A 14,515-nucleotide genomic window follows, 5' to 3' on the forward strand; every position below is an offset into this window, starting at 1 on the left:
TCTGGAGATAGAGTTCCGGGTAAACCGTCTCTCATGTGGATGCTAGGGACTGAACCCAGCTTACCTGTCTTAACTGCTGAGCCACCCCCTCTAGCTCAAAATTAGAGCCTTAGAACCTATCTGGTATCTCCACCAGTGTGTTAAACTCACACATGGACCCTGCCCCTGGGAGCTCAGACACAACACACACAGCCCGCAACATCTCTTAACTATAAAGGATTTCTTTTGTTGTGTGGATTGCTATTGGAACTCCTACCCCAGCTCTCTCTCTCATCCCCACCCCTAGTCCAGGAGTGTATGTACGTTTGTAGTCTTGGCTCTATGGAGACAGAGGAAAAGGACCCCTGTGGCTGTAGGCTAACTAGTCAAGTCTCTGCGGGTTCAGAGAGACCCTCAAAAAAAGTAGTGTGGAGAGCAATCAAGGAAAATACCAGATGTCGATCTCTGACTTCAACAGGCATGCATGTGTACCTGCATAAATAAACATACAACATACACTGATAAAAGTTTAATAAAAGTCATAATTTAGAACAAGATAGGGAGGTAATGCTTCATTTCTGCCGTTTTGTAAAAAGGGTAAAACTTGCTTTCTCGCACATCCTAAGCTGTGGTCTGATTAATTTGTAGACATCCAACCCTATCGATGTGGCTGCTCGGCCTGGAACAGTCCCCCACACCCTACTCCAAAAGGACCCAAGGGTACGTGCTGAGTCAGGCTTGGTCACAGGTAATGGGGGAGGGGGGCATCGGCAAAGGACGGCCCACCTGGTGCTCTACCTTTGATGGTTTGTATCAGAAAATGCCTGTTCGTTATAGAAGTCACAGTCCCCCCAACTGTATGAATGACACAGGATAATAACTTGGCTCAGATAAAAAGAGAGAGAGAGAGAGAAGATTCTGGGTCCAGCAATCGAATGCCGCCAGCCTGTCTGCCTTCCATCCGACAGGTCAGCTGTCTGTAGCTGCTCACAGATCCCTGGCGCAAAAGAAATGGCTACAGAATCTTCTGAATGGAAAAGCACTGAGCTCTTTCTTCCTGGAAGTTAGGCACCCACTCCCCCCCCCGCCCCCTGACACACAAACACACACACGCACACACATGCACACACACACACACACACACACACACACACCTACCTTCTTGTTTGAGGTCAGGAAGTTACTGGGCCACTCTGCTCTTATAGATGAAACATGCTCTAGAGCTAAATAAAACATCCATTATGCCCCGGTTGTGTTATTTATTCATAATTGATGCCATGCTTGCCTTCAAAAGGCAAAGCTGCGTCGTAGAGGGGAGCTTGTCAGTGGACTGTCGCTTACAACTCTACATCTACGCAGTTTTTATTTTAGTGGACTTTTTTTTTGCAAGGGCTGGCACATACTCACTGAAGCCAGGATATTGTAGAGACAGCCTGGGTCTACAGAGACTGGATAAGACAGACATTTCCAGATGTCCCATCCTTGTCACCTTCATTTTGTGGTCTGAGGACTACTTTCCCTGAGCCCCATATGATGACCTGTGACAGAGCCAGTCAAAACAGGGACCCTCATGGTCTAGGTTACATGCAAGTCATGATGGCATAGGGCACATCTCTGCTGGTGAAACGTGTGTGTGTGTGGGGGGGGGGGTGCTTGTCATTGTGCGTGTTCTCAGACTCCTGAGGTGGGGGGAGGGGACACTTGGTACTTCTGATGGTGTGAAAATGGGTTAATTATTCTCTAAAAGGGCTTCATTTAAAAGTAAAATTCTAACATTTTAATTTTCCCTCCTAATGAAGCACTACAAATTTGTTAATTAGGGCAATTGTTTGAGTGACAGGCGTGTAACCGAGTTGTCATTTTCTCTTCACAGTTGACAGATCCTTTCAGACCTATGTTAAGGGTAAGGAAAGCTTCTTCTAGAACTGTTTCTGCAACCTCTGACTCTCTGCGGGTTAAAAATACAAGTCAGTAGCAGGAGCCGAGCTGGAGAGATGCCGGAGTGAATGGCAGTGGGAGTAGCTAACGCTGGCTGGTTTTACAAGCAGGGGGTGGGAAATGGCCTAAATTTTTCTTTTGAGTGCTTGAGGAAGCTGGGCCACTGTGTTTTTCATTAGTACAACTGACAAAGGGCTAGAGAGATAGCCCTAAAGTTAAGAGCACTTGCTGCTCTTGCATAAGACCCAAGTTGGTGCCCAGCATCAATATTGGGTGGCTAATAACTGCAGTTCCCAGGGATCCAACGCCCTCTTCTGGCCTCTGTGGGCACTACACACATACACTCACACACACACACACACACACACACACACACACACAGTTTAAAAGAAGTGTCAATCATTTTTTAAAAAAATGCAACAGACTAGGTGAGGGTGCTGTTATTATCCTGCAGTTGCCTTAAACTTGAGCCTCCTGGTTCAACCGCCCTCCCCTTTACTCTGCTGGGATAACAGGCAAGGGGAAGGATAAGCGGGAGGCTGGCTATAGTTGAGTCTTTCTTGGGTCTGTTTATTTTGCCCCAAACACTCAGTACTAAGGGATGCATACCTGCCCCATTCAAGCTCCTTCCCAGCGAAGGATGGGAAAGACACAGTAAACGTAGGCAGAATGCTCCTGAGGTCTGGAGTCTGGCCAGCTGGGGACCTCTGGGTACAGACTGACTGATCTGGCACAGAGCTGGAGCAGAAAACAGATGACAGACAGTGGTTGGATGATCCAGTTCTTGCTACGTCTGTCACATAATCCCTTGTCGCTTTGCTGTGATACAATGCCCAGCCGACATAAGGAAGGGTGTCTTTGGGTTCTCAGTTCAAGGTTACAGTACATCACGGCCAGGAAGTCTAGGTGGCAGAATGTGGCCTAGAAGCAGAGAGAGATGAACGCTGGCACTCAGGTTACTCTTTCCTTTTCATTCAGTCCGGGATCCCAATTCAGGGAATAGCGCCATTCTTATCTAGGGAGGGTCTTCCCGCCTCAGCTAACCTAGTCAACCAGTCCCTCATCAGCATGCCCAGAGGCTAACATCATCTAGGTAATTTCTCATGGGTGTGCCTGGCACCTAGTCTCTTAGGGGACTCCAGGTCCTGTCGTATCCCTTGCAGTTTCTGCCGTCACAACTCCCCTTCTTCATGTGCCCCAATTGGGTCTGTTGTCTGTGATCACAAACATCCCATAATTCTCTTAGAAGAGAGCAGACCTGGTGTCAGACTTGGGTCTAAGTCAGGAGTGGCATCTTGCTGCAGAAACCGGGGAACCCTGTCCTCTGGGGGTGCAGAGCCGCAGCAGGACGTTCTCATCCTTGTGGTGTTTGCTGAATGAGCTTGTGGAGATACTAGGCAGAAGGGAAGGAGAAAGAGTTGGCCCCGCCTTCTCTCACACCACGCACTGATACACGTGCCCTTCAGAAGGCAGAAGAGAGACTTGATCCCTGCGGGAAGGAAGGCATTCATTCCTCCTCAGCCCCACGTTTCCCCTCTCCTCCTCTTTTAACTAAAGTGAATAAACTCGCGCACATACATGGCTTACTGGCTCTCCGTGAATCATCTGAAGTTGCCAGACTGTGATGAGAATGTGACAGGTCACTGTATAGCGCTTTGAGGGCCCTGGCCCCTCTCCTGTTTTGATCCAACGCACAGACATCCCCTAATTAGCTCTTCTGGACAGCCGATGTGCCTGTTAGCTTGACAGCGTTTGTTAGCTAGGGCTTGCTACTCACCAGACCTGCCCGCTGGCGCTGGGGATGACAAACCACACAGAGAGCGTCAGGTCTTTGCCGTCTTGTCCTCGGCAGAGAACCGCATTGTAAAGGAGCCGTGGTCTCAGGCCCACATGGGACAAGGGGGTGGGGGTTCTGACTCCCTCGTGCCTGAGCGAGGAAGAGCTGCTAACGGAAGCATGTGATTGGCACCAAGCTCTCCTGTTCTCATGAAAGAAAGGAAGGTCGCCATGGCCCAGATCTGCAGGGACCCCGGGGCGAACACAAGTGGGCATGCTGACATGTCTTCCTCCTGACCAGGCTGTTCTTTCTTATTCCAGAAACCAGGAAAGTGGTGCGCCATGCACGTGCACATCGCCTGGCAGATTTACCACCACCAGCAGAAGGTCAAGGTCGGTGTGGCTCTCCTTGTGTGAGCTGGGTGGGGCTCGGGAACCTGGGCACCTCATAGAGGGGCTGTTAAACCAAGCCAAGGCAGGAAGGGGTTTGTTTTGAGACAATCCCAGGTCGTCTGAGCAGGACACGATGATCCTCACAGAAAGGGCGAAGGGCCAGTCCATCTTCAAATGGGTACTCAGAGTCCCTTTGTAACTGAGGGAAACCATAAGCACTAAAATAAATATCACCCCTTAGTGTCCTTTTCCTTTTTGATGAGCTGGTCTCATGAATGGAAAGGGTGTAAAAATTGATAAACTCATAAAATAAAGCGTTTGGAAATCTATATAGAACTACTACAGAGCAAGAATTAAAATCTAAACAGTGCTTAAACATGAGCCAGCAGCGGATGTTTTAGGGTTTGGGATTTTTTGGATTTAGCTTTTACATTTATTTATGTATTCATTGTTTTAGTGTGTGTTTGTATGTGTGTGTCAGAGAGACAGAGAGAGAGAGAGAGAACATGTGTGTATGTGTGTTTGAATACTACAGAACAAATCTTAGGAGTCAGTTTTCTTTACCATGTGAGTCTTGGATCAAGCTTGGGCTACCAGGCTTGCCGGTGGATGCCTTTACCAGCTGAGCTATCTCTTCTCCCTAGCCTGTTTGTTGGTTGGTTTGTTTTTAACAAAAAATTGACAGGCTCGAGATATGACTGAGCAGTTAAGAATACTGACTGCTCTTGTGGAGGATTCAAAGGACCCAAGTTCCCAGTACCCGTATCAGGCAGCTCACGACCATGTGTAACTTGAGCTGCAGAGTTCAATGCACTCTTCCAGCCTCCATGGGACCCCTGCATGGGCATTCCCATGTGCACATGCTCAGACACAAATACACATAAATCAAAAATATTTTCAGAAGATTTAAAAAGATATTTTTTTCATATTATGGACTTGGAGAAGTGATCATTTCTACCCTGCAGGAAGTCGAAGGTCCTGGGTGCTCATTGGCTGTGTGTATAATAATGAGCGGTCGTGAACAATTATTCTTCAAGCCATCGCATGAGTCCTTCTGGAGGCTGGAGGACACCAGGTCCTCACCAGGACTACCTTCTGGCCAGTTACTGTACCCTCTGTAGATGAGCCTTCTTTCAAACACGAGAGGGATCCAGCAAGGGTAGAGATGCTTGTCACCAAGCCTGACGACCTGAGTGTGATTTCCCCAGCACTTGCATGATGGAAGGAGAGAACCAACTTCTCCAGGTTGTCCTCCAGCCTCCTAAAAAACAAAAAAACAAAAAACAAAAAAAGTTCATGCTTCATCAGCCTCTTCTCCCTCTTTGATCCCAGAAATGAAAGTAGGAAAAGTTGGGGGGGGGGGGGGAGGGAGAGGTAGAGGTGGAGGACGCATATGCAATACCAATGGACTCAGCAGGTTATATTTATCCATTTATATGTAGATGTGTATATAACAATTAAAAGAAAAAAGGGTGAGGTGACTCAGCAGGTAAGGGCACCTGAGTTTGATTCCCAGACCAGCATGATGGAAAAAGAGAACTGACTCACTCCTGAAAATTACCCCCTGACTCCCACACACTCGGTGGCGTGGACATGCACCAACACAAAAATAATGAAAAGAAGATGTCCGCCTCCTCTTTGAGGAGCGAAGGCGTCTCTTCGTTTCCCAGGCACCTGCTTTCCCTCACACCCCATCAGTGAGCCTTGCTCACTCTTACCTTATTGCCAGGCGAGGCCTAATTAGAGCCCTTGCAGTTCAGCTCAGCGAGAAAATGGGTGCAGTGTGAAAAGCTAACTAGGTTTGCCTGATGACTTCAGTTCACTCCGGGTTCTGCATGGCAGGGACAGTGGAACAGCGGGTGAGCCTTGTCTTCCTTGCAGCTCCCTGAGTTTAGAGAGATGAAGGATGGCAGAGAGGTCTCTCTCTTACAACTTCTGTTCCATGAAAGCGCCCCTGCCGACTTGACTTTCATTACCCCAATTCAATTAGCCAGACCTCTCGAACATAGGATGACTCAGTTCATCTTCTTCTCCCAGCGAGCGTTTTCTAATCCCCAAGCCCCCATTCTGACTGTCGGACCTGATTCCCACTTAATGAGCCCACACCGTCTACCATGCGATATTAGCACTAAATAATTTGGCAACTAAATGAAAGGAGGGTGCTCCGAAGATTTTTATAGATTGACAGAGAATTGGAAGCTTGGTTTTGGGGTTTGGCTGTTCCTTGAGCGTGAGGCTTTCATTATGGCATTCCCTGGAGATTGGTGCAGAAATTGCCTCTCTCTGTCTCCTGCTCCTGAATATACATTTACTCATTCTCTTAGTCACTCATGGATTCTTTGTGGAGACCTTGGGCCTACAGGCTGTGAGAAGCTCAGGACACTGAGCTTCCTATTGTCGTATGTGTTTAGTAGTGAGACTCACTCTGTGGTGCGTGTGTGTGTGTGTGTGTGTGTGTGTGTGTGTGTGTGGTGTATACATTTAAGGAAAAAGTAGTAGGCTGGGGACATGGCTCAGGTAGTAAAATGCTTACCTTGCAAGCTTGGCAACCTGAGTTCAACCCCCAGAAACCACACAAAAAACTGGTCATGGTGGCTTACACTCCCAGTTCCAGAGCTGAGGAACTGAAAACAGATGGACCCCTGGCGCTTCCTAACCAGCCAGCCTCGCCTGGTGAGCTCCAGGCCATTGGTAGACCCTGTCTCCGAAAGAAGGTGGGCAGTGCCTGTCAGCCATACCTAAAAATGTCCTATGTCCTCTGTAGGCACATGCACACACATGCACACACGCACACACATTGGTGAAGGTTCTGTGTGTTCAGAGAGGTCTATGGCTAGGTTTCACTTCCAGGGGGTTGATGGGTGGAAGGTGGTTGGCTTATCTTCCCTTGCCTGTGATATTTTCACTCGTGTTAGTGTAGGTGCCTGTCCTTTGTAAAGGCTTCCTCCATTACACAGCAGGGAACAGGGGTCCTTGAAACAGAAGAGAGTTTGAGGCAGGACAAGAGTATGGTCAAGATGGCCGAGATCATCAGAGGAGCCCAGGAGATGGCAAGAGCCAAACAGAAGCAGCTCCAGGCAGTGTGTGAGTTGGAGGATAGCAGGAAGTGCAGCTAGCAGCAGGGGACAGACAGTGTCACTCTGGGGAGGCAGGAAGCTGACTGAGGGAGAGGGCTGTCAGAACTCTGGAAGGTGGGCACATTGGATGTCCTGCCGTTCAGATGGATACCAGCCTCCAGGATGATGCCGGGTAGGGCCGAGGAAAAGATGGTAGGCTAAGGATGCAGTCATTGAGGGGATGGAGCCAGCAGTTAGCCACAGGAGAAGACAAAGTGAGTCCATGAATAGGAACCACTTCATCTACCAGAGCCTCTGCCCAGCTCACAGTCTGGTTTGACTTCCCCTCCTCTAGTAGTTGATGGATGTTGGAAAGGAAATGATGCCTGTTAATTAAAACATACCCGTGTGTGTGTGTGTGTGTGTGTGTGTGTGTGTGCGTGTGTGTGTGCGTGCGCGTGTGTGTGTGTAATGAGTCTTCATGTACGGTGTACATGTACAAGTGTGTGTACTTGTGTGAGACCAAATGTCAACCTGAGATTCCTCAGCAGCCATGCACCTTGCCCTTTGAGGCAGAGTCTCTCATTGGCCTGCAGTTCACATACTAAGCTAGGCTGGCTGACCAGAGAGCCAGTGGGATTATAATCATGCACAGCTACACTTGGCTTTTTTTTTTTTTTTAAGGTGCATCCCAGGGGTCAAGCTCAGATCTTTATTTTTGCCTGCCTAGTGCTATAGTCAGAGATTTTCTCCCCAGCCTCTGTGTTCTTTAGAATATGTCAGAGTGATTTGATGGATGTGTTGTGATGTGTTAGAATATGACAGAGAGCCATTCAGCAATTAATTTTGTACATCATGCTGTTCTTGCAGAATTCCTGATGTAATGAGCTTTAAAAGACCGTCGTCTTAAAGCTTGCAGGGAGAGGGGCTGGGTAGATGGGTCAGCCAGTAAGAACACTTGCTGTTTGCCTTAGTTTGCTTTCTAGGGCTGTGGCTACACATGTGGAAAAGCAACTTGGGGAGGAAAGGGTTACACTTCTGTGTCCCAGTCCATGACTGAAGAAAGTCATGGCAGGAACCTGGAGGTGGGAACTCAGGCAGAGGCTATGGAGGAATGACCACCTGTCCAGGGTGGCACCACACACGGTGGCTGGGCCCTCCCACATCCATCATTAGTCAAGAAAATGTGCCACAGACTTGTTCACAGGCCAGCCTGATAGAGGCATCTTCTCAGTTGAATTTACCTCTTCCGAAGTGACCCTAGCCTCTGTCAAGTAGAAAAAAACAAACAAACAACCAAAAAAAAAAATCCCAAACCACTGACCAGCACACTGCTCTTCCAGAGGAACTGAGTTTCTGTCCAGGAACCCATCTGGGTGGCTCACAATCACTGCAACTCCAGCTCCTTTTGACTCTACTTCAGGGGATCTCTTGCCCCTTTCTGGACTTTGTGGGCATTCGTACACACCTCCCCCCCCCCTTCTCTCTCTCTCTCTCTCTCTCTCTCTCTCTCTCTCTCTCTCTCTCTCTCTCACACACACACACACACACACACACACACACACACACACACACACAATAAAGAGAAATAAAGAAAATCCTTGGGGGGTGGGGGTTGCATTCAGGCATGGCAGTACACATCTGTAATCTCAGCACTGGGAAGCCGGAGGCAAAAGGATGAGGAGTTTAAGGATACCCTCAAGTATGTCACAAGTTTGAGGGCAGCCTGGGCTACGTGACACTCTGTTTCAGAATATACCAAAAGACCCAGGTCTAGGGATGTGACTGAGCTGTAAAGTGCTTGCCTTCCATGCAGGAAGCCCTGGGTTTCATCCCTAGCACCGTATAGCGCATGGTGGTGTACTCCTGTAAAGGTGGCGGCAGGAGGATAAGGAGTTCATGGTCGTCCTTGGTTACACAGTGGGCTCTAGGACAGGCTAGTCTGGGCTCTGAGATGGTAGGGGAAGAATTTGAAGACTAGGCCTTTACAACACAGTAATGGCCTGTGTGCAGAGTGGTACTAGTTTTTGGATAAATAGAAACTGGTCACGCCTCTCAAACTGCACCACGTCGAAGTTTTGCTGTTAGACATTTCTGGTGTAGGAAGCAGGCATTACCTTATAGCAGCCACTGCCAGTCTCTGGAAAGCCAGACTGGCGTCCTGGCATCTGAGGCAGTGTTCTGACACTTGAGCCTGGCAGTCAGAGTCCAAGTCCAAGGTTCACAGCCCTGACCCACCCAGACCAGTCTTGGGCTACTCACAGATATCTCTTAGCCGTTGCCCCGGTTTCATCCCCTCTCCTCCCTCTTGTTTTAGAAACAGATGCAGTCGGACCCACACAAGCTGGACTTCGGGCTGAAGCCCGAGTTCCTGAGCCGTCCTCCAGGCCCCAGTCTCTTTGGGGCCATCCATCATCCCCATGATCTGGCGCGACCTTCGACTTTGTTCTCCGCCGCTGGTGAGTTCAGGGGATGGGTTGGCACGGAAAGCTGGCGCTTCAAAGTGATGTTTGGGCTCGGTGTCGCCAGTGACTTCATAGCTGGAGAGCACAAGTGACGCCAGCTTGTGAGACAGTGCTCCGCGTGGCTAGGGAGATGGGCTCTGCGTCACCGGTGCCCACACCTTTTATTCCGTATGGACCAAGAGATAATCAGAGGCATGTGCAAAACTACTGGAAAAGATCAGCAAGCTTACCAGGGCAGATTAGAAGAGAAACGAATCCTAACTAACCTCATGTGTTTGTGGCCTACAGAACAGTTAGTGGGTGTTTCCTCACTGTGGCCGTCACACTGCCTTTTGAGGGACTGAGGATGAAGGTGCGCAGTTAAGTTAGGTTAGCTTCGTGTGTGTGGTGGCTTAGGTGTATCACCAGGGAAGCAACAGCAGCAGAAACACTAATGATTCAAAGCAAGTCTGGGCTACGTGGTAAACTTCAGCACAGCCTGGACCACAGTTCCTCAAAACAAACAAACAAACAAACAAGGTTGGGGATATAGCTCAGTTGATAGAGCATTTATGTAGATAGCCACTCAGCCCTGGGTTCCATCTGCAGCACGACATAAATTGGGCATGGTGGCGCACACCTATGATCCCCAAGCTTAGGAGACTGAGACAGGTAATCAGGAGTTTAAGGTCATCCTCAGTACATAGTGAGTTCAAAGCCACCCTGGGCTACACAAACCTCTGTCTCGAAAAATATTTTTTATAAATAAAACAAGCAAACAGGGCAGAAAGAAACTCGCTCCACTTGGTCCTGGCTGCCTGGTCTCCTGCAGAACGTACTGCCATTGCTTGGTTGACTTTGATGGTGGAGGAGTTACCTGTAGGATTCAGAGTGCTCTGTCCATGAGACTCATGACCTGTTCATTCACAACGCAACTCACTTCACCTCTGAGAACTCACACTTCCCATGTCTCCACAGTGCAGAAGGTCAGGCTGGGGAGGAGGGCAGAGGGTGCCAGAGGACTGTCCCTTTCCACTTACGGTACATATGGGTCAAATGTGGTAGCCCTGTGGAATATTTGGGTAATGTCATAGTTTCATTTCTGTCGATATAACAGATAACCTCTACCAAAAAAGCAACTCAAGGAAGGAAAGGGTTTGTTTGGCTTACGCTTCCAGGCGACAGTCCATCACTGAACAGATATCAGGACAAAATCTCAAAGCAATTATTCATGTTACATCAGCCGTCAAGAGCGAAGAGAGAATAAACACATCCTAGCTGCTTACTCTCAAAGCTCAGGGCCCTGCTTAGGGAATGGTGTTGCCCACAGTGGGCCAGGTCAATGAGTAATGAAGACAGTCCCTCAAGACATACGCACAGGTCAACGTGATCTAGGTAATGTTGAAATTCTCTCAGCAGGTCATTCTAGGCGGTGGCAGGGGCAGTTGAAACTAAATAACCATAATAGAACTGGGAATGCTGCTCAGTGAGTAAGCGCACTTATTCGCAATCTCTCTGTCCTCAGTTTGATTCCCTGGAGCCCACATGAGAGACTTAACTCTTGGAAGTTGTCCGTTGACCTGTGCACATGAGCCGAAGTATGGGCTCCTACACACACACACAAATAACCAAGCACTACGGGTCCTATTGGTACCAAGTGTCCTTAATGACTCAGTGTTTTCTTTCCTTTTTTGAGCCAACCTGGTGAGTCTGGAACTCACTGTGTAGAGCAAGTTGACTCTGAACGTAGGCTCTGCTTCAGCCTCCTGAGTACTGAGATGACATTTCTACCACACTGGGCTACTGTTCAATCTTTTTTGTTTGAGATGGATTTCTCGGCGTAGCCCTGACTGTCCAGGAACTCACTCTGTAGACAAGGCTGGACTCGAACTCAGAGATCTGCCTGCTTCTGCCTCTGGAGTACTGGGAGTGTGTGCCACAACATATGGCTTGCCTTCTTTCCTCTTTTATTTCCTTTTCTTCCCCCCCATCCTCTCTTTTGAGGCAGGTAGCCTAAGCTGGCCTTGAACTCTCTACGTAGCCCAGGCTGACCTTGAACTTTTGGTCCTGCTGTCTCCACTTACCAAGGACCGGAACCACAACCCATGTGCCACCACACCTAGTTTATGGGGTGCCAGTGATCGAAGCCAGGTCTTCATGCGTTCCGGGCAAGTACTTTCCCTAACCATGAGCTACATCTCCAGCCCACTCAGTGTTTCTTAAAGCAGCTTTTAGTTCTCCATCCCTGCCACAAAGCTCAGTAAATAGTTGAGAGTAATGGCACCCCATTAGCTGTAGTAACAAGCAGTATGGCTTCCATCTGCTCGTGGTATGAATCCCTAGGAACAAAAACAGTGAAGGAGTCCACCATTTCTGACCCGCGGGGAACATGCTCTGTATCCATCCTGCCTACTGCCTTCCTGGGCTCTGATCCAAGATTCGTGTTTGGTAGACCCATTGACTCTTGCACTGAACAAGAGAGAAGTCCGGACATCAGTGCAGTAGCCCTGTGGTCAAGGCAAATAAATCACCAGTGGGGATGGATGGATTTGCCAGGGTCTCGGGTTTTCCTCCTGTGGGTTCTGCCTGGGGAATGTATTTGAAGGCTCTGTTACCATGGCACCAAACTCTGAGACACGGATACATGGAGAGCAATTTCAGGAGAGAAATAGAGAGATTTCTCCCCGGACTTCATTGCAGCCAAATGGATGAATTGGCTTCTTTTGCTTCAATAATCCTGGAAATGTGGGCATCCCCAGGGGCCAGGGTCTTTGTCAGAACATTAACTAGCATGTACTACGCAGTATGTGGCCCAGATTTTATTTGGCCAGCAACACTGGTGGTGACTAATGAAGGCTGTGGAATATGTTCACTTTGTGCAGAAGTTGGTTTTTACTCTTAGTACTTGTGGATAGATAACCCCTTAGGTGCCTTCAGATCCTGGGATTCTAGCATTTGTCCTTATGGGCCGAGTCTTACTCTGCAAGCCCAGGCCCCCATGATCCTTGCTGTCTCCAGGGACCAATGATGCAGAAGAGAAATCAAGGGCTGGAGAGATGGCTCAGTGTAAAGTGTTTGCCATATAAGTGTGAGGACAGATGCGCTTGGTGAAGCAAGATGGCCAGGGCTGCCTTCCCAGCCCCCTCAGGGCTGCCTTCCTAGCCCGCTTTAACATTTGAAGCTTTTAGAAATACCATTCTTCCATAATTCACACACACACACACACACACACACACACACACACACACACACACACACTCACACTCTCACACTTCTGTTCTCTCCTCCCCTCCTTTCCCAGCTTCCTGCAGAAAAGGGATCTGGTATGTTTGGTGGCGCACGCCTTTAATCCCAGCACTCGGGAGGCAGAGGCAGGCGGATCTCTGTGAGTTCGAGACCAGCCTGGTCTACAGAGCTAGTTCCAGGACAGGCTCCAAAGCCACAGAGAAACCCTGTCTCGAAAAAAAACAAAAAAAAAAAAAGAAAGAAATATAATCTGAGGGGCTGGAGAGATGCCTCAGCAGTTAAGAACAGTTGCAAATATTGCAGAGGACCCAGGTTTGATTCCCAGCACTCTCGTGGTGCCTCCAAACTGTCTGCAACTTCTCTTCTAGGGAATCTAACACCCTCCAGCCTCTGCAGGAACCAGGCACGTGGTGCTACGCGTGTGTACAAGTCAAATAGCTTAGGCTGACCTTGAACTCCAAATGTAACTGAAGATAACCTTGAACTCCTGACCCTCCTTCCTCTACCTCTTGAGTGTTGGTATGGCTGGCATGTGCTGCCATACCTAATCTATGCAGTGCTGGGGATGGAGTCCAGGGCTTTCTGCACACTAGGCAAGCATCCTACCAGCTGAGCCACACTGAGGATTTGGGGATTCGACCTGGAATAAAGTGTCTTCCTGGCCCTGGAAATTAAGAGGCATCAGAAGCCTTAGCCTCCCGTCATTCAGTGTCAGCTCCCAGCAGTACATTTGGTGGTGCGAGCCTTGTGAGAGCCTGGGTGCTAAGAACCTACACACCCGTCAGTAATGAGAATGGACTTGGCAGCACTGTCTGCAGCTTCAGGACCACTCATGAAGTGAAAAACTCATCCCTGGTGTGGTGAAGAAGCAAGCCCTGGGCCTGCTATGCTACTTTAGAGGCGCCTATGAAGCCCTGCAGGGACAAACTCACAAGCCTGCATCCCTGCAGACAAACTTGGTTACAGAAGGTCCCTGTGCTCTAGATGCGGCCCCATCCCACTAGCCAGGCCTAATGCTGGTGCCATCAACTTCATAAAGAGATACTTGCGGGGACAGTGGTTCTGTCAGGGAAGTGCTTACTGCAAGCACGAGGGTCTGAACCCATATAGCTAGTCATGGCAGTGTGCTGAGGCAGTGGAGCCATGAGGTTCTCTGGAGCTGACTGGTGAACCAGAGTAGCAGGATCAGTAAGAGTTTCCAGGGTCATCGATAGACGCTGCCCTCCAAAATAAGGTACAGGGTGACTGAGGAAGACACTCTCCATCAACCGCTGGACACCACGTGCACATATTTGCACACATGTATGCACACACACACACACACACACACACACACACAGTAAATCAGTAAATGACTGTGCTTACGGTGGCTAGCCATCTTAGTTTGCTTTTTTTTTGCTGTGATAAAACACCATGGCCAAAAGCAACTCAATAAAGGTGGGGGGGGGGATTTATTTCCATCATGAAGAGAAGTCAGAGCTCGATCCTGGTGGCGGGAACTCAAGCCGAGGGCGTGGAGGATCATTAGTTACTGACTTGCTTTACAGGCTCACACTCGCCTCTCTTGTACCACCCTGGACCACCAGCACAGGGGTGGCACCGCCCACGTCAGTCATGAGTGGAGAAGATGCCCCACAGCCTTGCTCACTCATAGGCCAATTTGATGGGGGCATCTTCTCAAAG

At 49.0% G+C, this 14,515-nt stretch overlaps 1 protein-coding gene across 2 annotated transcripts in view; it reads left to right on the forward strand.

The window, feature by feature from the left end:
• Auts2 (AUTS2, activator of transcription and developmental regulator) overlaps positions 1-14,515 on the forward strand; it is a 1,102,717-nt gene that overhangs the window by 1,078,597 nt on the left and 9,605 nt on the right. For both annotated transcript variants that reach the window (XM_026784894.1, XM_013350687.2), the window contains exons 12-15: positions 628-699; positions 1,853-1,882; positions 4,015-4,086; positions 9,460-9,601. In XM_026784894.1, coding sequence (XP_026640695.1) covers positions 628-699; positions 1,853-1,882; positions 4,015-4,086; positions 9,460-9,601 — 316 coding nt within the window. The remainder of the gene's footprint in view (positions 1-627; positions 700-1,852; positions 1,883-4,014; positions 4,087-9,459; positions 9,602-14,515) is intronic.

This window comes from Microtus ochrogaster, chromosome 2 (genome assembly GCF_000317375.1).
Source record: "Microtus ochrogaster isolate Prairie Vole_2 chromosome 2, MicOch1.0, whole genome shotgun sequence".
Taxonomy (NCBI): Eukaryota; Metazoa; Chordata; class Mammalia; order Rodentia; family Cricetidae; genus Microtus; species Microtus ochrogaster.